This window comes from Lutra lutra, chromosome 11 (assembly GCF_902655055.1).
Source record: "Lutra lutra chromosome 11, mLutLut1.2, whole genome shotgun sequence".
Taxonomy (NCBI): domain Eukaryota; kingdom Metazoa; phylum Chordata; class Mammalia; order Carnivora; family Mustelidae; genus Lutra; species Lutra lutra.
Window position 1 is genome coordinate 85866760 of NC_062288.1, and position 25298 is coordinate 85892057.

The 25298-nt window shown below is 44.8% G+C and overlaps 1 protein-coding gene across 3 annotated transcripts in view; it reads left to right on the forward strand.

The window, feature by feature from the left end:
* Positions 1 to 376: 376 nt before the first annotated feature.
* Positions 377 to 25298, forward strand: part of STRIP2 (striatin interacting protein 2) — a 47754-nt gene continuing 22832 nt past the window's right edge. The window contains exons 1-16 of one of the 3 annotated variants that reach the window (XM_047695543.1): positions 377 to 574; positions 8397 to 8466; positions 11264 to 11338; positions 12341 to 12475; positions 13828 to 13948; positions 14707 to 14775; positions 14973 to 15079; positions 15793 to 15920; positions 17017 to 17220; positions 18455 to 18690; positions 18951 to 19016; positions 19803 to 19866; positions 20775 to 20846; positions 23648 to 23722; positions 24392 to 24489; positions 24920 to 25046. In XM_047695543.1, coding sequence (XP_047551499.1) covers positions 446 to 574; positions 8397 to 8466; positions 11264 to 11338; positions 12341 to 12475; positions 13828 to 13948; positions 14707 to 14775; positions 14973 to 15079; positions 15793 to 15920; positions 17017 to 17220; positions 18455 to 18690; positions 18951 to 19016; positions 19803 to 19866; positions 20775 to 20846; positions 23648 to 23722; positions 24392 to 24489; positions 24920 to 25046 — 1776 coding nt within the window. In that variant the 5' untranslated portion in view covers positions 377 to 445. Of the gene's footprint in view, positions 575 to 8396; positions 8467 to 11263; positions 11786 to 12340; positions 12476 to 13827; positions 13949 to 14706; positions 14776 to 14972; positions 15080 to 15792; positions 15921 to 17016; positions 17221 to 18454; positions 18691 to 18950; positions 19017 to 19802; positions 19867 to 20774; positions 20847 to 23647; positions 23723 to 24391; positions 24490 to 24919; positions 25047 to 25298 lie in introns of those variants that run through there. The other 2 variants (XM_047695544.1, XM_047695545.1) reach the window with 2 other exon arrangements.

Below are 25298 nucleotides of genomic sequence, written 5' to 3' on the forward strand. Positions count from 1 at the left end.
GAGGTCCGTGATAATAGGGAAAGGGAGACTGCAGTGGAGCAGGAGGCGGAGACTAGATCTCCCCAAAAAGGTCGCTATTTGGGAGGCGGTGAGTGCTGAGTGAGAAGCAAAAAGATAACCTGCCCAGAACTCAAGGCCCAGAATTCGGGAGGTGAAGCGGAGAGCCTACTCCGGAGCCTAAGGCTACCAGCAACTCCGCAGGACTTTAAAAAAAAAAAAAAAAAAAAGGAGCGGGGCGAAATCCAGTGAATGAGCCCCCCCTCCCCGCCTTCCAAGTCCCGCTTGGAGCCGTCGAACAACCAATTGCGCTGCGGGGCGGGGCTGCGGGGCGCGACCGCGGCCAATAGCTGTGGAGGGGGTGGGGCATGGCTCTCGGCGCGCGGCGGCTGGGTCGCCCCGGGCAGAGAGCGCGGAGAGGCTGAGGGGAGACGCTGACAAGGGCCGCATGGAGGACCCCGTGGCGCCCGGGGCCGGGAGCTCGTCTGCCAATAGCAACGGCAACGGCGGCGGCAAAGGGAAGCAGGCGGCACCCAAGGGCCGGGAAGCTTTCAGAAGCCAGCGGCGGGAGTCGGAGGTGAGGAACCCGTAGAGCTTCAGTTGGGGCCGGGAGACGCCCGCGGGCGGGAAGCGGTGGCTGAGGTGATTCGGCCAGGTCCCCCTCCCATTCCGGAGCCCCCGGCGCTCTAGGGGCGGTCCCTCGGGGCGGGCACCTGCGGGGTCCTCCGCAGCCTGGACTCTGGGCTCTGCAGCCCCTGATCTCTCTCTGCCCGTCTCCTACCCGGTCGGGGGCTTCTTAGCCCCTCTGGACTCTCCTCTGGAGGCGCGAAGATGGAGCGCGATAGCGAGCATACTAATACTTCTCAAATACGTATCTCACTTCATCTCTGCAGCTCCTTGAAGTGGGGATTCGTGTTTTAGATTTACAGAGGAAACGGGAGCGGAGAGATGGGGCCCCCGAGGGATGGGGGACAGAGCTGCGCCGCAGAGGAGAGGGCGGGCGTGTGGGCGAGTCGCTCGCTTCACACGCCCCTCCAGCCCGGGGCTAGCGAGCCGATCCAGATGTGCCCAGTGACTTCTGCGCTTTGCGGTCCCACGAGTGTTGGCAGGCTCTTTAGGGAGTGCCTTCCACGGACATCAGGACCCCTACAAGGAAGAGTTAATGAGACAGGATTCAGGCAGGGGCTGTACAAGAGGGAGTGGATGGAACTGACCAGGATACAAACCCACAGATAGGAATATGAATGTTTGGGTCACTTCTGGAAAAAAAAAAAAATGCTAACTAGGAGGATGAAAGAAATGAATTATTAGTCCCCTACCCCCTTCATCTAGCCAGTTTGGATATGAGTGGGGACCAGGAGAATAGATCACACACACACACACACACACACACACACACAGAATAGACCACAAAATGTCAGATGTGGAAGGATCTGTAGAGATCATCTGGTTTAGCCCCTTGTTTTACAGAAGTAAGAGACAAAAGTAACTCGCCCAGGAACATATATCTGGCATAGTGGCCAGGAGCACCAGGCTTTGGGATCAATCAGACCCAGTTTTGAATCCTAGCCCTATCATTTATTCTGTGTGGCTTTTGGCAAATTGCCAAACCTCTCTGAGCTCCATTTTCTTCATCTGTAAAATGAGGTTAATACTATCTACCTCAGAAGATTGTGATAAAGCCAAATGAGATAACTGAATGTCAGATGTTTAATTCAGTTCAGGCACAAGACCTGTAATTGGTCAGTACATAGTAGCTCATAGGGTCAGAGTTGGCACTAGAAGCCAGGTCTTGCTTGTCCCAGCAGTGGTTTACCATTTGAATAGTATATTACAGTTTCCAAAGGGATTTCATATATGTTTTCCATTTTGATACAGTCAAGTAGGAATCCATTCCATTTTCTAAAAAAGAGAAGTGGAGGAGATGAAAAGACTGACCCTAAGTCACACCGCCTTTCAGAGGCAGAGCTCAGCCTTACTGTCTTGCTAGCTAGATGAGAGTTCTATCCACATCATCTCCCTTCCTGCATCACTGTGAACCTGGCCTTTTTAAAAATAGTATTTAATGTATTTATTATAGATTCATTTATTTCAGAGAGAGAGAATCCTCAAGCAGACTCCCTGCTGAGCATGGATTCCCCATGCAGGGATCTATCACATAACACATGAGATGACCCCTGGAGAGGAACCCAAGAATTGGATGCTCAACCTGAGCACCTCTGAATCTGGCCTTTTAAGGCACCCTGTACCTCATTCCCCCATAGAGATATTAAATGTATTTTGCGGGGAGTGGGTGGGTCATTCATTGATTCAAAAATCACTGGGGTGCCTGGGTGGCTCAGTGGGTTAATTAAGCCTCTGCCTTTGGCTCAGGTCATGGTCTCAGGATCCTGGGATTGAGCCCTGCGTCAGGGCTGTGCTCACTGGGGAGCCTGCTTCCTCCTCTCTCTCTGCCTGCCTTTCTGCCTCCTTGTGATCCCCTTCTCTCTGTCAAATAAATAAATAAAATCTTTAAAAAAAAAATTACTGAGCCCTTCCTACATGCCCAGCACTTTTAGGTGTTTAGGTGTTAGGAATACAGTGGTGAACAAGACAAGGTCTTTGCTCTGTGGAGCAAACATTCTAGTCAGGGTGGAGAGACAAGACAATATGCAAGTAAGTAATTGGTTTCAGAATGATATGTTCTTTGGGGGAATTAAAACTGAAATAGGAGGAATGCCTGGGTGGCTCAGATGGTTGAGAGGCTGCCTTCCGCTCAGATTGTGATCTCAGGTCCTGGGATCCAGCCCCATGCGTCTCCCAGCTCAGCAGGGAACCTGCTTCTCCCTCTTCCTTAGCCTCTCCCCTTGCTTGTGCTCTCTTTGTCTCTCTCTCTCAAACAAATAAATAAAATCGTAAAAAAACAAAACAAAACAAAACTGAAGTAGGAGGCCTTTTCCTTGCCTATCAAGTCTTCTTTCAGGAAAAGGGCTCTGATAGAACTTTCCTTTTACCAGTGAGTTCAGTATCCAGAGACTCAGAGCTTTCCACCTGCCCCACAGTTTTACCTCCTGCTTGTCTGCAGCTGCACTTTTTATGCTTGGAAATGGACAACTGCAGTGATCCTCCCCATCTAGGCTTGTTGCCTGCCAAAAGGCTGGCTGAAAAGATTAGCTTTCCTCCACCTTCCACTGCAGCAGGAAAGCTGCTTTTTACCTTCAGTACATTCCCTATCACCACAACACTCAGGTGCCAGACTTAGATGACTATCTGCCTTTCCTTCCTTCCCTCCTTTTGCTTTCCTGTGGAAGACAGTCCTCAGAGGAGATGGTTTTGTTTTTGTCTTTTCTCCCTTCTTTTGTGCTTCTAAAGGATTACTGGAAGAGAATTACTGTTAGCACAATTCAAGAGAGCCCCCTCATCCATCACTGTGTTTGTAGGGGCCACTAGCTGACCTACCCTCTCCAAATGGCTTAGTGTATGAACATCCCTAGGAAAATAGGAAGCTAGAGAATAATTATTTGCTTAATAAGAATTTTTAAAAAAGATTTATCTATTTATTTTTGAGAGAGGGAGACGCAGAGAGGGAGAGAACAAGCACACGCGGGCGAGCACACACGAGTGGCAGAGGCAGAGGGAGACGGGCAGAGGGGGAAGGAGAGAGAAAATCCACAAGCTGACTTCCCACTGAGTGCAGAGCCTGACGCAGGGCTCCACATGGGACTGGATCCCAGGACCCTGAGATCATGACCTGCATCGAAACCATGAGTTGGTGGTTTAACCACCTGAGCCTCCCAAACACCCCTTAATATGAAGATTCTTAACAAAATGATTCACCTCAGGCCTTGTTAGCCAGATCCCTCAGTTTAATTTGTTCTCAGAGTCCTTGACAAAGTTTTACTAGTCTGTGGCAAAATGAGGAAAATTCAGGGCATGGAAGTGAGTTTTTCATAAAATATAGTTCAATATAATAAATTTAAAGGATATATGCAATTTGGGGTGCCTAGCTGGCTCAGTTGGTAGAGCATGCAACTCTTAATCTCTGGGTCATTAGTTCAAGTTCCATGATGGGTGTAGGGCTTACTTAATAAATAAATAAAGGATTATGCAATTTTTTTTTTACTAAACTTTTTACTTAGGAGTGATTTTAGGTTTACAAAGACGTTGCAGAAATGGTACAGAGGGCTCTTATACCCCTTGCTCAGTTTCCCCTGTTGCCAGTCACTCAAGTTTCCACAGAACCTTTGTCCAAACCATGGAAGCAAAATTGGTCCTTTGACTGATGTAAGGTTGTGTCCCTTGGGCGTACTTCTCAGACCTCAGTTATTTTGAGCCTGCTGTGGGCTGTGTGAATTTCTCAGTGAGCCTCATTCAAGGTCTGTCTCATGTAAGGTGAGCTTCTGGGCTTTCAGGTAGAAGACCACAAAGGTGTCTATCCTTCTGGTCACATCATAGCAGGGGACATGTGACATCTTGTCACTGGGATGCTGGCTCTTGGCCCTGCTGCAGGATGCATGCAATTTAAAATGGTGTTTCTCTCTTTTTTTTTTTTTAAGATTTTATTTATTTATTTGACAGACAGAGATCACAAATAAGCAGAGAGACAGGCAGAGAGAGAGGTGGGGAAGCAGGCTCCCCACTGAGCAGAGAGCACGATGCAGGGCTCCATCCCAGGACCCTGGGATCATGACCTGAGCTGAAGGCAGAGGCTTTAACCCACTGAGCCACCCAGGCACCCCTAAAATGGTGTTTTTCAAACTGTAGGGGTAATCTATGAGTTGATACCAACATTTTTTTAAAAGAAATAGAATAATAGAAAATATCTCCATCACATATAGTGATAGTGATACTATTTTGTTTAACTTTTGTTCCAGTTTGTGTGTGTGTGTGTGTGTGTGTGTGTGTTGGGACATTGATGTAAAGTTTATTTATTCTTTAATTTGCAATCAAAAAACTTTAAAACACGTACTGTTAATGACTCTTTTATTCTAATATTGTGTCCTTATTTTGGGAGTATTAAGCTATCCTTTTTTGTAATACGTATTTTTTTTTTTAAGATTTTATTTATTTATCAGAGAGAGAGAGAGGGAGAGCGAGCACAGGCAAACAGAATGGCAGGCAGAGGCAGAGGGAGAAGCAGGCTCCCCGCAGAGCAAGGAGCCCAATGCGGGACTCAATCCCAGGACGCTGGGATCATGACCTGAGCCGAAGGCAGCTGCTTAACCAACTGAGCCACCCAGGCGTCCCTGTAATACGTATTTTAAAAAGGTTTTTAAGTCTTTACTTATCAAAACTACCTAATGTAATTCCTACTCTCCACCTTTTTTTGGCGGGGGGTGGGTCTCTGTAACCCAGAAGTATTTGGAAATCTTTGCTATAGTGGATTTAAATATGATTTGCATTGATGGCGATGTAAATTGATAAAGTGGTTTTGGGAAAAAACTTGTCATATACAAAGAACCATACAAGTATTCATAAGGTTTGATGCATTCATTTCCTTTGCAAGAATCTATCCTCAGTTGAAAAAAAAAAGAATCTATCCTTGGGAAAGTTCCTAAATATGAAAAAATTATAAGTGTATTACAGCTTCATGCATATAATACAAAAAATTAAAAACAACTTAAATGTTCAATAATAGAGAACTGGTTAAGCAAACCAGTTGTACAATTAGCTGTTTAAAATGATAGTCATGGGGCGCCTGGGTGGCTCAGTTGGTTGGGTGACTGCCTTCGGCTCAGGTCATGATCCCAGAGTCCCGGGATCGAGTCCCACATTGGGCTCCCTGCTCCACTGGGAGTCTGCTTCTCCCTCTGATCTTCTCCCTTCTCATGCTCTCTCTCTCACTGTCTTTCTCTCTCAAATAAATAAATAAAATTAAAAAAATAAAATAAAATGATAGTCATAATAATATGAGAAAAATGTCTTTATAATACAATGTTAAAACTGTAAGCACAGGGATGCCTGGGTGGCTCAGTGGGTTAAGCTGCTGCCTTCGGCTCAGGTCATGATCCCAGGGTCCTGGGATCGAGTCCCACATCAGGCTCATTGGTGGGCAGGGAGTCTGCTTCTCCCTCTGCCTCTGCCTGCCACTCTGCCTGCTTGTGCGCTCTCTCTCTCTCTGACAAATAAATAAATAAAGTCTTAAAACAAAACAAAACAGAACAAAAAAAACCTGTAAGCACAGTAAGTAAAATTCAAAGTAGTATAACTGGGCGCCTGGGTGGCTCAGTCAGTTAAATGTCTGCCTTCAGCTCAGGTCATAATCCCAGGACCCTGGAATCGGTCTCACATTGGCTTCCCTGCTCAGCAAGGACTCTACTTCTCCCTCTCCCCTTATCCCTCCCTTCTGCTCCAGCTCTCTCTCTCTCCCTCTCCCTCTCTCTCTCTCTCAAATAAGTGGAATAAAATCTAAAAAAAATAACAAACAAACAACAAAGTATTGTAACCATCTACATAGTGCTATCAAGTGCTGCGTAGTGTGCTAAATGCTTTTTCTCTAATAACTCATCTAGTCCTTATAATGACCCTATGAATTATCTTCATTTTACAGATAAGAAAACTGAGCACTTCATTTTCCAATAATTCCCTGACACCAATTCAGTTCTGACACTGACTGTAGTTAGCATAGACCCATAAGTTAAGAGCTCAGTCTCACAAGACTGTCCCCACTTCAGATGCCAGCCAGACCTGGGGCCCCCAGACTATAAGCACTTCAACCTGGCCAACTGTAAATGCAGAGGTTCTGTGACCACTCCCACACCTAACCCCACCATCTCTAGGTTCCATAATTTGCTACAATAACTCACAGAATTTAAAAAACTCTTCTGCTTATGATAATTTTATTATAAAGAATACAATTCAAGAATACCCAGATGATGGGACGCCTGGGTAGCTCAGTGAGTTAAGCCTCTGCCTTCAGCTCAGGTCATGATCTCAGAGTCCTGAGATGGAGCCTTGTATCGGGCTCTCTGCTCGGCGGGGAGCCTGCTTATTTCCCCCACTTCTCTGCCCGCCCCTCTGCCTACTTGTGATCTCTGTCTGTCAAATAAACAAATAAAATCTTAAAAAAAAAAGAAAAAGAATAGCCAAATGATGAAAGACCAAGGAGAAGGATGGGGGTAGGATGGTACAGAGCTTCCACACCCTCTAGGTTTCACCCTCCTATCACTTTGGTGTACCTAGACCTCATTGTTTTAGGGCTTTTGTGGAGTTTCATTACCTAGGCATGGTTGACTAAACCATTGGCCACTGGTTGAACTCAATCTCTCTCTGGGATTGGGGCAGCCCTGAAATTTTTAAAGGCTCACCAGGAGTCACCTCGTTAGCATAAATTCAGATATCGTTGACTGGGACTTATGAATTACACTTATTAGGAAATTCCAGAGGTCTTAGGAGCTCTGTGCTTGGAACAGCATTCAAAGACCAAATACATTTTTTATACCACACTGAGGCACAGAGAGGTTAAGTGATTTGCTTAAGATCTCCATATGAGATGACTGAGATTCAAAAATTTTTTAATTTATACATACTAATATATACTGGTAGGAAATAACTCCAAAATACTTAAAGAAGTTTGGGGGGTGGGATCACATTAAAATATTTTTATATAAGATTCTAAATTTAGGGATGCCTGGGTGGCTCAGTCGGTTAAGTGTTTGCCTTCGGCTCAGGTCACGATCCCAGGGTCCTGGGATGGAGTCCCACATCAGGCTCCTTGCTCAGTGGGGAGCCTGCTTCTCCCTCTGCCTGCTGTTCTCTCTGCTTGTGCTTTCTCTCTTTCTCTGACAAATAAATAAAATCTTTTAAAAAAAATTATAACTTTATACATATAACATCATAGGGAATCTAGTTTTAAAATAACCAGATTAAAATATTAAAATAACTTGGAGTAGAAATACTACCTATCTGACAATCCTAAAGTTGTGGAACACTAGAGCCGAGGGGCTTTTTTTTTATATATAAATGAAGAACTATAATCCAAAAAATGAGATTTGCCCAAAATCATACAGTGGGTTAACGACATAGCTGAAATTAGCTCTTAAGCTTTAAGTTTAAGCTGAAAAAAACCTCTTTTGTTTTAGTTCATCTCATTGTTCTAAAAATCAGCTACATGCTCTTCTGGTCCGTGTTTATGTAGGTCAGACACAGGCACAGATTGCATAGCTTTCATATCTATTCGCAATCCTAACCCTTTACTCAGAGTTTCTGATTTTATATAAGAACCTTCAGCCCTGCCCTGCACTGAGCCTCACATGTTGGCTAGAAGGAAGGTACCTTTTGTATTAAAGGCCCAGAGGGGACTCTCCTAGCTGCCTCCTCGATCTAAACTTGGCCTCTGAGAGAAGCAGATGATTAAATGAGAGTATAATCTCCTTTTTCATCCCTTTTCCCAAGTTACTGCAAAGACTTCTCTATTACAGGGCTCTGTGGACTGTCCCACTCTGGAATTTGAGTATGGAGATGCAGATGGGCACGCAGCAGAGTTGTCAGGTATGAGGTAGAGATGGTCTGTGGAGAGTGGAAGGATAGCCAGGAGGAGAAGGCAGGGGTCTGTGATCTCCCCGGCAGCTTGTCTGTTCTCCACATTCCTTCTTCTGTCCAACCTCCAGCAGTAAATATCTGTTTGCTTTTACATTTCTTTCTGTGAATTCTCCTTTAGCAATAGTATTCTCCACTTTTATCCCATCGCCCTTTTCTGCGCATCCTTCTTTATTCTCTTTCGGTACACTCTCAAATCTGTTTTCTCTCCACCTTTTCCCCATTCCTCCTGTTTCTTTTCCCAAATTCACTCATATCTCTGCATGAATGCCCCCTTCTTTCTGCCATCCTCTCCCTGTCTATCTTTGTCTGGATTTTAGCTTGAGTTAAGTGTGATCTCCTCACATCAAGAGCCTCCATGTTACACGTGCTATGAATGCCAGTTATTAATAAATGAGCTTTGGGTGGAGATGGTGTGAAAATTAAATATTCTGTCACATGGAAGTGACACTTTGAGACATGCTTTTTCAGAGAAAAGAGACAAGGGCTTTTAAAGAAGTTCTTGTGAATAAGCACAGGGAATAAATTTGTGATGAGTGACAGAAAGACAGAGCTGAGTTTAATAACCAACAAAGGATTAGAATTCCTAATAATATAAATATATTTCATATATGTATACATGTATGTGTAAATATGTGTGTGTAGAGAGAGAGGAGAAGAGAGATGAGCAACCCAATAAATTGTCAAAGAATATGAATAGGAATTCAGAGGATAGAAAACCATATTATCAATAAATATATGAAAAAATATTCAACTACATTAGTAAATGAGGAAAAGCAAATTAAAATAACGATATATTATTTCACATTCATCAGATTGCAAAACTTAAAAGCCTGAAGTTGGTGAGGGTGCAGCGAAATGAGTACTTTTATACATTGTTTGGCATGAGGAAGCAGAGTACAAAATTGGAAAGCAATTTGGTCATATCTAACAAAGTTGAAGATGCATGCATATTATAACCCAGTGATTCTAGATGTACCCTTTAAAGAACATTTGGGCCCAAGAAAACATGTATAAAGATGTTTATTGTGGCCATTGTGAAAAATTTAAAACCACTTAGGGGAATGGATAAACTGTAGCATATCAATATAGTAGGCTACCACATAACCATTAGAATAATTGATCTATATCAATATGTTCCAATATCAATAAATGTTAAAAACAGTATTGAGAGTGAAAGAAATGGTGACAAAATAATTTATGCATGCATCCAAAAAACTGCTTAAACACACAAACCTGAAAGATATTTCTGAGAAGTCCAGTTGCACCCTTGATTGAGAACAGTGTTGGTTAAGTAAACAGATGTGTTCATTACAGTCATGTAAAAAAAAACTATTGAAAGACATACTAAGAATTATTTCAAGAGAAATATATAATATCCTGTTTGGATAAAAACTTTCAAACGCAACTTCATGTTGTTTACAGATATATACATATGCCGTAAAAGTACAAAAACAGGCATGTGAAGGATACACACCGATTTCATTAAAATGGTTAACACTAGAGAAGGGAATAAGATAGACTGGGGAGGGAAAGGGGACTTTAGATGTCTGAAGTAAATATAACAAGTGTAAATATTTGTTTAATCTGGGTAGAAGATACACAGGTATTTTATGTATTCTGTATTTATCTGTCTCTGGAAGTTCATGATCTAAAATTTAAAAGTAAAAACAAGAAGTTTAGTACCTAACAGCCTTGTTCCCTTTTCTGACTGGGTTTATGCTGTGCTCTTAAAAAACATATATGCACACTATCCACTGAGCATGAAGAGTATCAGAATCAGAGATGGATTTGCTTCTGGTCAATCCAGGATTCTGGAACTCAGGACTCAAAAGCCCTGGCTCCCAGACAAGGTGTTTCTCAACCATTAGACAGCTGGCTGGAACATAAGTGAATTTCTCTTTGTGAATTATCTGTGACCTAGTTAAATTTCCAGCAAGGGTCTCAGGGAACAGAGTTTTGAGGAAATCTGTTCTATCACCTATTGACTTCTCAACTTCCAATTCTTCATCCTCTGTAAGATGAAGGTACTTCCTGGTATAATGTTCTGGAGTGTGTGTGTAGGAAAGGGCATTTTTATTTCTCATAAACTCTCTGCATTTTGTATTCAGAGGCTATTGTTAACAGAGTTAGATTTTCTTGGGCATAAGCAGCCCTTTGACATCAACAGCGGCTTCTATATGGTTTGATGCTGTCTCTACCTGGGTGGTCATGGCCAGGAACCTAAACTTCTATATCCTTTGAGGAAATTCAGCAGGGAGAGAATGAACTGGCTTCAACCCCAAAGGGCCATGAAACACATACTCTCCAGCCTTTACTCTGGTTCCTTGAATAACACAAGCATCTTGCCTCTAAATTTCAGACATTGTGTTGCGCCTCTCTTCCCTAGAGACAGGTTAGTCTCAGTCTGGGTTGACAAGCAGAAGGGGTTGCAGCCCTAAGAAACAGGAGTGATGACAGTAAGCCCTTTCTGCTCCAACCCTCCCTGGCCCTCACCAAGTGTTGAAGACTGCCTTCTCTGCTGTAGCAGCCAGCTGGCAGGAGGAGGACAGGTTTGATGGTTTAATCACCCAGGGACACAAGTGGCTATTTTTAACTGCTCCGAAAGGGAGGAGGCTGGCACTGGATTGAATTGGACACAGGAATGTGTTGGAAGCTTTAGCCCTTTCATGCCACCTTCTCCACCCCAGGCCCCTTCTATAAGGGTCTGCTGAATGTTTGTGACTCTGTCCTATCTTTCCTAACACAGAATTGTATAGCTACACTGAAAACCTGGAATTCACCACTAACAGGAGGTGCTTTGAAGAAGATTTCAAGACGCAAGGTGATCCCAGATTCTTATTCGTAGAGACCTGCTTTTCTTCCCCACCCCCCATGATATCCCAGCCTGATCTAGAAAACGCCCAAAACAAAGTATGATTCTTCTTCATCCTCTCCATTACCACTTCTCTATCCCTTCTTGCATATGGGACATTTCCTTTATCTCAAGTGGAGAGGCCATGGAATGGGAGCAAGAGAAGCCTGAGCTCGGTCGGTTTCACTGATATAAGAGGCACAGAGAGCAGAGGGATGGGGACTGGGCTGGTGCCCTGCTGCCTGGTTGAACTCTGTGCCTAGAGTAGTCCTTGACTTTAACATTCAATCCCTGCCTCCAACTCTGCCTCACTCCTAATAGCATCTAATAATAATTTCATGTGTCTACACTGATCGTCTCAGACCTCCATTTCCTTACTTGGTCAGTGAATTCAGTTTGCAACTCAGGAGATGTGTGGTGAGTACTGTTTTGTGCAAGATGCAGGGGGCAGGGGTGAAGGTAAATTTGCAGAATCTTCAAAGAGATTATAGTCCAGTGGCAGAGGGGAAGTGTGTACATCACAAAACTAACTGAGGACAAAAGGAAAGTGGTAAGTATCAGAAAAGAAGTAAAAGGTATCTTGGGGGGATTGGAGGGGAGGAGTATCTTGGGAGAGAGATCTTCTGGCTGGAGCATTAGTGGGAAAGAGGTAATTTAGTATTGGGCCTGTGATGATGAATAGGAATTGGATATATAGGGAGAGAGGGAACTCCTTGAAAAGGCAGAGAGATAGGACAGAATAGGTAGGCTTTGTGTGGAGAATAAAGGGGATATGGAGAAAGATGTACTGCAGAGTGGGTTTAGCCAGAAGTTTGGGGTTTCTTTACTTTTCCAATCTCTTATTCTTTCTCAGCTAAATAAGGAAATCTTTTGAGGAGAAGAATTTGTTGGGGGCTGGGTATGTTATCAGGAGCCTTTCTAGGAAGGGGAGGCAAAAGCTGACACTGGATCTGTATGGCCTTCTTTCCCCAGTGCAGGGCAAGGAGTGGCTGGAATTGGAGGAAGATGCCCAGAAGGCCTATGTGATGGGACTCCTGGACCGACTGGAGGTGGTCAGTAGGGAACGGCGACTGAAGGTGGCCCGGGCTGTTCTGTACCTGGCCCAAGGCAAGTGGCCACCTTTGCCAGCTTAAGATAGGTGAAAACTAGGGAGAGAAATATTATCAGGACTAGGATGAGGCAGGCCATGCTAAGAAAGCAAGGTCGCTGCCTCCCAGGGACAGATCTTGTCAAGTGCTAGGAGTAACCTGATGCTTATAAGGAAGTTAAGGAGATGGTGGTGGGTACTATTCTGGATCCCTTGGAACTGGCCTTTATCTTACCAGGCATGGCAAGATTTCTTATAAAGTTCTTTTTTCCTGCTTGTGGGCTATAAATATATGTGGAGACTTAGTAAGAGAGTCAGTGTGGCTAGAGTTAGTGTACCACCAGCTGAGCACGGAGGCTTACTTTCTTCAGCTATGGCTCTAACCTCCACTGAGGGGAGGTAATGGAGTGCCACATATTCACACATGAACCCTCTGCATTATTTCTCATTGGCATTTAGAGGGTTCAAGTCAGCATAGCAGCAGGAGTGGATGCAGTGGGTAATTGGGATCAGAACTTGGTGTGATTAATTTCAAAAACCTTCCCAGAAGAGACCTAACAGCCAGGTATTCGAAAGAGAAATGAGATAACCTAACTGGAATAGTAAAAGTATACCTTGAGATCATAAACAGAGGACTATTGATAGAACCAAGTAGCTGGGAGCTAAAACAACAACAACAACAACAACAAAACAAAATCAAAACTATTAAAGAAAATAATAAATGGTAGGAGAGTATTAAAAGGAAGACTGTAGCAAACAGGGCAGTGCCTAACCATATCTCGTGGGTCTGGTGCTCTGGCCAACATCCAACTGCTAGTACCTTTAACTTTTTACCTAAGGGCTTTCACTGTAGCCCATACAGGGTAGGCAGGAAGTGCTAGGGAATTAATGTGCTCCTCTAGTCCAGTAGCCCTGATCAATGAATGACAGGACTTAGTGGATGAATAGCCCAACTACCTCACCCTTCTTGGGTAGGATGATTCTGAGGGGTATAAAACATACACTGTTTCCCAGGCTTCCCCCAACCTGGGTTTCAGCTCTTCAGCTGCCTTTTCTTCCCTCTCTCACTTCCCCACTTTTCTATTAATGGTTCCTGAGATCATCTCCCAAATAAACTTCTTGCATTTTGAATCCTTCTCTTGGGATCTGCTTCCCAGGGAACTCAAACTTAAGACAGGCCAGTGATAAGCACATTGGACCTGACTCTGGACACTGCCTTATTCAGGGGAGTTCTGGAGGGCCCTTGCCCTACCTTTGTCAGCCTAATTGTTGGGCAAGTTGTTGGAAGAGAGTCTTAAGACCATGGGGAAGGGTGGAAAAAATTGGATATCCCTCTCACCTCAACCCCGTATGACACTATCTGGTTCTTTAGGCACTTTTGGGGAATGTGATTCAGAGGTCGATGTACTACACTGGTCCAGGTACAACTGCTTCCTGCTCTATCAGATGGGGACCTTCTCGGCCTTCTTGGAGCTACTCCACATGGAAATCGAGTGAGAAGCCTTAGGGAAGAACTGGCCTAGACAACCCCCTTCCTTGGAGTGTGCCTCATGTTTTATGCTGATTCCCTCACTGTAGAGACCTCTGTGGGAGCAGGGGCTCTTCACACCTCAGCCCAAAGCTTCCTGACAGTTCCCCTCTATCCAGCCATGCTCTCTGATATTCTGTCCTCCTCCCTGAGGTTGGACTCATCAATAGCTTTTGCCCCACTCACAGCTTTAGTCCTGGGCTTTAGGGTCCTATCCTAGGTGGGTGCCCTTCTCAACTCAGCCTAACTCTGGAATCCATGAAGGAAACTGTTCTACCTGAGAACATGACCCAAGAGGGATAGGACCAATTTCTGTTGCTATGCCCAATTCTTCCCTCATGGGTCATAGCTCTAGAGATGGCCTTATCTGCTGCTACCACTATAGGGATCCCTTGTTTTATCTCATGCCTATTACCCAGGAGTTTAAAGAGGGCAGATTGAAAGTGTTGCTTAGCATCTATCTTCTGTTCAACACAGTGCTAGGTACAGTGTGGGTTATAAGAGGAGGGGTTGTCACAGACCCTGCCCTTGTCCATCTTCACCACAGATAAAGGTTTACTGAGATGGCAGAGGAATTTGGTGGGCTCGTTTACCTTACACCAATTTCTTTTAGCTACATAGCCAGGAAATAGCAGGTACTCACATTTGTGTATATGATAAGTAGGGACACAGGGTGTAAAGAGGCCTTATGAGTTCCTGTTCTCTCCTTCCTTCCCATGGCAGCAACAGTCAGGCCTGTAGCAGTGCTCTTCGGAAACCAGCCATCTCCATTGCTGATAGCACAGAGCTCAGGTAAGTGGAGCTGGCCCTAGGTTTGAGACTGGGGATAGTTAGCAATGGGTTACTCTTTGTCCGAGTCCCAGAAACACCAGACTACTAGTAGCTGCTAATTCCACTAGGTTGGGCTCCCACAGAGATCATCCCTGAGGTCTCTGACTTCAGGCTGAGTGCTGCTTTGGGAACCTCTTGCAACCCTTCTATAACCCCAGGGTGCTGCTGAGTGTCATGTACCTGTTGGTGGAAAATATTCGCCTGGAGCGAGAGACAGACTCCTGCCGTTGGAGGACAGCACGGGAGACCTTCCGCACTGAATTGAGTAAGAAGTGGTACTTGAGGAAGGGTAGGGATGAGATGCTGATGGCGGAGGGGAAGCATAGCATCTGCACATCTGCATAGAAGAGACAGATAGCTTTCCTTCCTTTTCTCCCTTCCTTCCTTCCCCCTTCCTCTTTCCTAATTAGCATCCATTCTTTTAGGGCAGAGATACTACGTGGCAGGCATGAGGACCTGGCTTGACTTCCCTTGTGTCTATGAGTTAGTACCAATCACGTGTCATTTCTATGCCTTGGTTTCCTTGGTTTAAAATAGAAATCGCCATCCATCTCACATTTCATCATCAATCTTACATGGAAAAATGAGTTGAATCGCCTTGAAAATACTGATGTTGTCATCAGACAGGGATAAGATATGAAGGCCTATGGGATTTTTAAAATATATTAGACTGATGTGGGAAAGTGAGTTGTAATCTATGAAATGCTTTGAGTCCTTCAGCCAAAAAGCAACATCTTTATTACTATTACTTCTAGTTTGGTATCCACCCTCAATCTTGGGACTAAGCCATTTTACCTCCATGACCTCCCTTCCTGCCCTTCCCCCTGGGGCCTTTCTAAGGCTCCTTTTAAGGAACAAGTACTCAAATTCTTTGGAGGAGGTGAGAGCCTTCCTCATTGTGTCCGGAAGCAGGTTAAAGGGACAGGGTTTTAGCATTCTTATTCTCACTTTCTCACTTCTCTCTCTCCTCTTCCCCAGGCTTCTCCATGCATAATGAGGAACCTTTTGCCCTTCTGCTTTTCTCCATGGTTACCAAGTTCTGCAGTGGCCTGGCTCCCCACTTCCCCATAAAGAAGGTCCTGCTTTTGCTCTGGAAAGTGGTTATGGTAAGTGGCTGACCCCCACCCCCCTCCGTTCTACTCCCAGCTCATCAGATCAGCAGTACCCTCTGCCACCTCACTTTCTTATAGTCTGATTCCAGGAGGCTGGAGCTAGGCAGAAGAATAGGGCAGCTGTTAGCCAATGGACGGAAATCATCTGTTCTGTGTCAGAGCAGGTTACCTGTTTCTATTGGACTGACAGGAGATGTCACTCTGTGAGTTGGGGTATCATTGCACCTCCCCATGGTAGAACTGACATTTCATGGAAAGAATACTAGTTGAGAGCTGGGAGATCTAGACTCTACTTGCACTGAGCAACATCAGGCAACTGTCTGTGCCTCAGTCTTTCTAGCTACAAAATATGTTCTCCAACCAGATAAAAAGAGGATTTGCTTTAAAAAAAAAAAAAAAAAATGAAGTCTTAGGGCGTCTGGGTGGCTCAATTAAGTGTCCAACTCTTTATTTTGGCTCAGGTCATGAGCTCAGGGTTGTGGGATCGAGCCTTGCATTAGACTCCACGCTCCCTCTTTTTCTCTCTCTTTTTCTCTCCTTCTGCCCCTCCCCCTGCTCACATTCTCTCTCTAAAATAAATAAATAAATCTTAAGAAAATGAATCTTTATAAGTATATGGTTACAGCTCTGTTGCTAATTATTAAATCTGATCCTTCATCTCTGGCTCCCACTCCATAGGACTGCCTGAACAACATACCCTCCAGAGCAAGCTTCACAGGGTGGAATCACCTTTTGACTGCAGGAGAAATTGTGTGACTCGGGCTTTATAGCATCTGGTTGTGCTCCTTAAAAAGGGGGATCAATTTCCTTTTTTTTTTTCCACTGGAAGCCCCCAGGAGTCCCTTTCCTAATTTCTGGTGATGTTTCCAGCCCTGAGTCAGTAAACAATGCTTTATCCTGACCCCTGAGCTCCTCAAACTGGGAATAGTAACTACATTTGCCCCTTCCTGTTTTATTACTTCTTAGTTAAGAAGGGGCCCCAATGGGACTGGAGATTATGGCTCTTCCTCTCCATCCACATTTCCCTGATCTTGTTTCTTCTGACTTCCCTCTTTTCCTCTCCTCTGCCCCTTTCCTGTTTATACTATAGTTCACCCTCGGTGGATTTGAGCATCTACAGGTTCTCAAAGTACAGAAGCGGGCAGAACTAGGACTGCCTCCATTGGCGGAAGATAGTATCCAGGTGGTGAAGAGCATGCGCGCCGCCTCCCCACCCTCTTACACCCTCGACCTGGGGGAGTCTCAGCTGGCACCACCACCCTCTAAGTTGCGAGGCCGCCGTGGTTCTCGAAGGGTAAGAAATAAAAGCAGATAGTGGTGTTTTGACACTAGTTGGCCAAAAATTAAGATTCTGAGCTATTCTGGATGTGGTAGGAAAGGGCAGTAAATGATGAGGCTCATCCTGCCTCTGATTGCCCTGTAACCAACTGAAACCTTGGAGTCTGTACTTTGGCCTCTGTCTCCCGGCTCCACAGGCTCCCGGGCTATCATGAGGTAACACTGTGATCTTACCTCGTAGATCCGTATGTTAATACAGGGTCATTGGCCCAGACCTGGTATGCCTGGAGTTATCCCCGGCACCAGTTAGGGCATGATCCTGAAGATAGGGACCCAGATCACCTGAACAGGGCTCCCAGCAAATCACGTGCCCAGGGTGAGGCACATGTTATTTTATTGACGGCAAGATTTACTCTGAGCCAGCCATGCTCTTGTCTGGCCCTGGAGCTAGAGGCTTACATTTAGGAGGTGACTGATAAGTGTTCCAGGTATAGTCCGATGCCTGGGAAGATCAGAATGATTGGTTGCACTGAGACTTGTCGTGTACCCACAAACTAACCTCCCCGAAATACCTGAGTTCACCAGTTACAGGTGACAGGTTAGACAGTCATGTTCAGTAATCCAGTCTACACAATCAGCAATGTAATTTTTTTCAACCTTTATTTTTTATTTTGTAAAGCAATACTCCTTGTACAAAATTTGGAAGAAACATAAAAATGTGAAGAATGGAGGAAAAAAGAAAATCACCCGTAAGCTTAACAAACCAGAGGCACTCACTGTTAACTTTTTGGCCTATTTCTGTCCAATCTTTTTTTCTTCAACAAGTTTTAAAATTCCAAACTTGCTTCCCTCTGCCTAGCAGCAAGCCTCTGTCCTCCTCTTCCTCAGTCAGCCAGCTGGTATAAGCTCACAGAAGGCAAACTAATTGAATGTTCACCTAAGCAGAACATAGTTAGGAAGTAAAGTGCTAGGAGGAAAAAAATCCATGCTTTCTGAAGGCTAAGTAACTGACTTTGGGATTATGTATGCTTTGTTCTCCAGCCAAAGACTTGGTTGCCTGAGAGGTGCTTGTCTTGGGATTGAGCCTGGTGGATAGATTAAGTGGGGAAGGGGATATTCTTACAAGGGCTGGGTTGTTACCCCACATATCCTGAAGTCTAGTAGCTTATGGGTAGAGGGTGACCTCAAACAAAGATGCTCAGAGTAAGACCTCTGTACACATTCTCTCTGCCATCCCAATCCCCGCCCAGCAACTCCTCACTAAGCAGGACAGCCTGGACATCTACAATGAAAGAGACCTCTTTAAGACAGAGGAGCCAGCCACAGAGGAGGAAGAGGACTCTGCTGGTGATGGAGAACGAACCTTGGATGGAGAATTAGACTTGCTAGAGCAAGACCCTCTTGTGCCACCTCCACCCTCACAGGCATCCCTTTCTGCTGAGCGGGTGGCCTTTCCCAAGGGCCTACCCTGGGCCCCAAAGGTCAGGTAGGTTTGATAACTCTGGGGACCCCAAGTTTTGGAACTAGAATCACTGAAGTCCCAGGGTGCGGTGATCTATGTGTTCAGGTCTCAATAAGCTGGGCTAGAAGTCAGAACTCCTGGTTTGAAGTTTTCTCTGTTAGCTGCTTCTTCCCCCACTGCTCTAATCCTCCTCGAAGGGTTAGGAGCTCAGAAACGTTCTGTCTCTCAAGGTTTGCCTTTTTTTTTTTCCTTTTCTGGGAATTGTCTCTCCACTGTCCTCTCAGACAGAAGGACATTGAGCACTTCTTGGAGATGAGCAGGAACAAATTCATCGGATTCACTCTGGGGCAGTAAGTGACTAGATGGTCAAAACTGGCTATAAAGTGGTTCTTAAGGGGCCAGAGGAGTGGGTGGCTGGAAAAAGAGATGTTGCCTGCTAGTTGTGGTGTAACCTAGAGACACTATGGACATCTCCTAATGACTTTGGCCTGGTGCCATGGAATTTTTTTCCTTCCAGTTTCCTCGAAGAACTCTTATGTTCTTAGCTAGGTGTAGGACCTTGAGCGACAAGTCATTTCCCTCTTGGGCTTCAGTTTCGTCATGAGAGTGTTGTCCCTAGGGGTCCTTCCTGTTTTAATGGGCCAGAATTCTTTGAAGAAGCAATATGGTCAGAACAGATCCAGTCTTCCCTCATATCTCTTCCCCCATGAATTCCTCACACTGGCTGAGCTCTACAAAATAGAGAAGGCCTTGTTCCTGGTATTTCACTATAGTTGGGCTACATGCCCTTTTAAGGAACCTACCATTCCCTGACAAAGTAAATGCACAAAAGACTATACAAAAATCCTAATTTTCAGGAACATTTCTGTGTGGCATTTTTCTTTTTGTGTCCTGAAACAATAATGGGGGACCTGGAAGCTTGAAGGGAAAAATCCAGAATACCGCATGTTGAAAGTGCATGGTCCATGTAACTCCAGGGGATATCAGTGGTTCTCTATTGTTTTTTTTTTTTCCAATTTAAATTCAATTAATTAGCATATAATGTATTATTAGTTTCAGAGGTAGAGGTCAGTGATTCACCAGTAGTTCTCTAAAAGTTTTGATAGTTATGATCTGGTATATCTCACATTTCACAGGGACACAGATACTTTGGTTGGATTACCCAGGCCCATCCACGAGAGTGTGAAGACTCTAAAGCAGGTGACCAGGGTGGGCTCTCAGTCTTCAGGGATAGGGAGCCATCAAGGCAAGTTTGATTACCAACGTCCTGGTTATTGGCTCTTCTACCAGACACATTCTGTATTTCTCCTTCAGGCATTCTGGCCAAAGAGGAGGAAATTAAGTCTCTTCCTACTTAACCATTTTCCTACATTCAGATAGATAAAAAAGTTGTCCTTTCTTCCTCTCATGCCTTTTCCCTCCTCCCACCCTTTTTTCTCTCTTCCTCTTCCTCGCTCCTTTCCTCTCACTTCTTTCTTCCTATAGGGCCACTAACTCCCAAAGGCCAGGATTAGTAGCAGTCTGTTCTGCATCCAAAGTATATATGAGTGCAAAGAGTAAAAAGAGTCATCTCTTGATGAGATGAGACCTTGAACTCTCCCTCACTCCATCATCACTCCACATACATGCACGGAAGCATATTCACATGCAGCAAAACTCTCAGGGTAGTGGTCCAGGGGCATGGGACTCTTCTTTACTTCCCCTTGCCCTTTGGTTGAAGATAAATACTTGAGTATTTCTGTTCTTCAACAAATATAGGAACATAGAATAAACACAGACATTGTATATGAAGCGCTGGACTCAATGTTAAGACTCCTACCTTCAAAGTTTATGTTCTATTTGGGGTGACAACTCATATACAGGACATTTCCTTATCATTGAGGAAGTTAAGCAAGAGGCTGGTACATACATGATTGGGGCCCTCAGTATCTTTTTTTTTTTTTTAAGTAATCTCTACACTCAACACAGGGTTGAAACTCACAACGTCAAGATCAAAAGTCATACATTCTTTAGACTGAGCCAGCCAGGCACCCTCCCTTTTTTTTTAATTAAAAAGAAAATTTTTTTTAGTAACCTCAGCCTCTTAATTGGTGTCTTTTCTTCCCCAGCACAAGTACATCTCCATTGCAGATGTTCAAATCAAGAATGAGGAAGATCTGGAGAAGTGCCCCATGTCTTTGGTGAGTCAAGGGGGTCCTGTTCAGGAGAAAGGCAGGAGGAAATCTGTCTGCAGTGCTTCATTCATAGAGCATATGTGCATACTGTTGGGCTCTTACTATGTGCCAAGCAAGGCAAAGGTCTCTACTTTCATGATACTTTAAAGTTAGAGAAAAAAGAAAATAAGTAATTAAGGAAACAAGAAGACAATTAAGAATGGGAGATACAATGAAATTTAAATAAGATGGCACGATAGAGGCATCTGTCATGTAGGAGACTACTTTCAATTAGGAAGTCAGGATAGGTAGACTTCTGAGAAGGTGACAGTTAAGCTAAAATATGACATACAAGAAGGAGCTGTCCATAGGAATATCGGGGAAAGAGCATTCTAGGCGAAGAGAATAGCCTTAATGAGGGTAAGAGCAACCTCAGAGTATTAGGGGTAGTGAATGGAGGCCTATGGCTGGAACACAGGGGTGAGGGATGGGGTTGTACGAGATGGAGTCAGGGAGGTGGTCTGGGGCCACTTAATAAAGGACCTGTAAGCAAAGATAGGGATTGCGAAGTTGTTTCACAATATAGAAGTAAGCCCTTAGAGATTTCAAGCAGGGGGATGACATGATCTGATTTACATTGTCTAAAACCATTGGCTGCTGTGTAAAGACTTTACCAGAAAAGAGTAGAAGCAGGGTGAAACGTGGGGGGTTCTGTTTCATCAAGAGTTCTATTTTGGTCATACTCAGTTTTAGATATCCATTAAGCAACCATTCACGTGAGCAGCCATGTAACTGAATATATAAATCTAGAGTTCAAAGAGAGGACTGGCCTAGAGAAATAAATCTGGGAGCTCTTGACTTAATGGATAGTGTTAGAAGCCATAGAACTGGCTGAGATAACCCAGGGAGGGAATAGAGATAGAGGATGGGACCCTGGACAAAGTCTTGGAGTGCACCAGTTGTGTTGAGGGTGGGATGAGTCAGGAAAGGAGCCAGAAAAGAAGAGTAAGAGAAACACTCAGTGAGGTGGGAGAGAATGTGGGAGACTGTGATACTATAAAAGCCAAGAAAAAATTTTTCAAGAAGGGAGTGATCAGCTGTGTCCAGTGCTGCTGATAAATGGGTAAGATCTGAGGTGCCCATTGGATCAGGCTACATGAAAATAACTAGTGACCTTGATAAGAGCAACCTCAAATGAAGAGATGGGGCTTGTAGCCTAGTTGAAAAAGGAATGCAAAGAAAGGAGGTAGATGGTCAATACAGACAACATTATTTTATTGCAGAGAGGATAGAAATGGAATGTTGGCTGAAGGAGGATGTGGGGTCAGAGGAAAGTGTTTTAAAGTTAGAAGACACTGGAATATGTTTATGTCCTAAAAGAGATGATCTGGAAGAGAAGAGACAATTGCAGAACTGATCCATTCGACAAAGCGAAGGGTTGAGAGATCCCCAGCACAAGTGGTGGGTCGGCCTTTAACAGAACAAACGTGGTTCACACTTCATGTCAAGAAGGAAGGTAGAGGGGTGCCTGGGTAGCTCAGTGGGTTAAGCCTCTGCCTTCAGCTCAGGTCATGATCTCAGGGTCCTGGGATTGAGCCCTGTATCAGGCTCTCTGCTCAGCAGGAAGCCTGATTCCCCTTCTCTCTCTGCCTGCCTCTCTGCCTACTTTTGATCTCTCTCTGTCAAATAAATAAATAAAATCTTAAAAAAAAAAAAAGGAAGAAGGAAGGTAGAGACCCTAGTATATTTGGTGTTGAGAAGATGAACCGTCTGATTGCCTCTGTTTTCTCTATGAAGTATGAGGCTGTGTTAGCAACTATTGAGGGGTTGGGGGGGTGAGGGGATTGGTTTGAGGACAGAGCAGAAGAGAAGGTAGGAAATAGATTTTTGGAAGAGCAGGAAGGCAACCTGCTCTCCTAAAGATCTATTGCCTGAGTTTACTGAATGCCCATTTAAGCAGCAGTTGAGTTATATGGGATGGCAGGGGCCAGGTCATTCCTCCCTATCTCAGGGTCTCAAGGCAGTGACCCTTGCTCTGTAAAAGAGGTACCTTGCGGGAGGAGGAACTGAACTGTCCAAAGATGATGGTGGCCTGAGTAGCCCCACAAATACCCGAGGCCCCGGTCCTCCTGCTCTGATAAAAAGGATTAGATGGGGTCATCAAAGAACGAAGAGAGTTGTGGACAAGGGGGCTGGTCATAAAGGAGGAAGAGATGTAGTAGGGGCTACTGGAGAAGAAAAGAAAATAGTTTCTACTTAAAAGCTTCCCTCCTAATATTCTTTCCTGCCTCTCCTGGCCATGGGCTACCCAACTCCCTTATCAACCTTCTCTGCTGAGTTACCTACCTCTCACTTCCAAATATTCCAGAGCTCTTGGATGGCCTTAGAGTGACACCATAGGAAGTGCTCCTGTGTGGGGTGTCCCAGGCATATGTGCACCCTGACTTAAGCCCATGTGTGGCCAGAAAAGCAGTGGTTTGAGCTAACTCCTAGGTAGGTGTTCTGACTCCTGATCCAACATGTGATGGGGAAAGAAGGATTCTGTATTGATTCCAGATAATGGGAAAACCAGAATTATAGATTGTCAGGACTGGAAGAGCCCTCAGAGGACATCAGACCAGCCCAGTGATCCTAAAGAAAAGGAAACTAAGACCCAGAGAGGAAGTAAACTTACCTAAGGTGATACAATGAGTCGTTAACACAGCTGGATAGGAACCTAGATCTGACTCCCAGCTTAGCGATCTTTTCATGTCACCCTTCACAACTAAGAAAACATAGCCTTTGGTCAACTGGAAAATGACCTGGACAAACTGTATTTCCTGCCGTAGGGGGAAGAGGTGGTACCAGAAACGCCATGTGAAATCCTCTACCAGGGCATGCTCTACAGCCTCCCTCAGTACATGGTAAGGAGACAGCTGGGCCAGAGCTGCCCTTCTCTACCCCAGGAACAGACAGCTGAGAACCATTTCAAGCTGACCTGTCCATTATTTGAGCTTGTTCCCTGAGCCTTCACCCCTGAGGGAAAGCATTCTCTAATGCATTAGAATTCTGAGCTTTCCTCAAGGCTTCTCCAAGAGGAAGGAAGGCCTGGCTATACTTCCAAGTCCTTCTTTGGGAAAGGTGGAGAATAAGTTGGGGTTCATGCAGGATGTATTGGGAGCCCTCCTTCTAAGTAAGTACCCTAGTCCCTCTAAGGCCATGGTCTGTCGTGTCCTAGAGAGCCTCAGACTGACTGGTGAGGATGCTGATGGTCAGGGTCAGAGGAAGGAAAGGGTTAGAGAAGGTGAGATTGAGTTTATATCTCTCACCTTATTTCTAGGTATTGCTTCTCTATTCCTCAAGAGCAGTCTTGAAGCAGGACAGCATAAAGCTCCTTTCTGGTTCCTCAGTGTCACAGGCAGGTCTCTCAGGACTGGGCACCTGTTTGCCCTTCTGGAGGCGGGGGATACTTGGTTACTGAAGAATGAACATAGAAGCATTAAAACACTTTTTATAAGGCTTTTGAGGTGTGGAAAAATAGCCTTGTTGAATGGGATGGACAGAGATGGATCTCCTCATTTTCTACTTCCTAGATTGCTCTACTTAAGATTCTGCTGGCTGCAGCCCCCACCTCCAAAGCTAAGACAGACTCTATCAATATCCTGGCAGATGTCCTGCCTGAGGAGATGCCGTGAGTGCTTCAACTGGGTTGGCTGCTGAATGCTAGCTGTTTGTCTACAGCATCTCTCTAGTCCCCACCCCACCTTGTTAACACTCATAGGGATTATCTCCAAAGAGGTCTCTTCCCTTTCCACTGCAATGCTCTCTGTTGGGTTCCTTTTTAGCTCAAAACCGAGGGTCTACAGGGCAACATCAGTGCCAGTGACTGGTTGCATAGGTATGTGGGTGGACTTTGCCACGTGATGAGCTCTTGCCAAAGGGAGGAGAAAAAGAGCAAAGGAGCTCGTAAGTGGGAACTCTGGAGGTTTCCCTAGTGCAGAAGTTCAGATCGCCCAAGTTCTGGCTTTCTTGTATATGTTGTCTCTGACCTGAATACCTGGGTCTTTGTAGGCCTCTCTCTAAGCCTCTGTTTGCACTGACTCCTCCTCTCCCCATTGTAGCATCACTGTTCTCCAGAGCATGAAGTTGGGCATCGATGTGAACAGACACAAGGAGATCATTGTAAAGAGTATCTCTGCCCTGCTCCTGCTCCTCCTCAAACACTTCAAACTGAACCATATCTACCAGGTGAGCACCTAACAGCACTTCTCCGCAGGTCTCAGGTGTTCTCCAGGCCCTATCTCCCAAAGAAGGGATATAGGGGCCTTTTTGGTCCAATTGAACATCTTTCAGCCTCTGCTTTGTCCTCGGGAATTCTTATACCTGTTGCACAAGCTTGCGGAGGGGTATGGAGTGGGATGTGAGGAACTGTCCTAGACAGGTGCAGATGTCTGTGTCCTTTGAACATTATCCAACGGTTGTGGGTAGGAATCCTTGGCT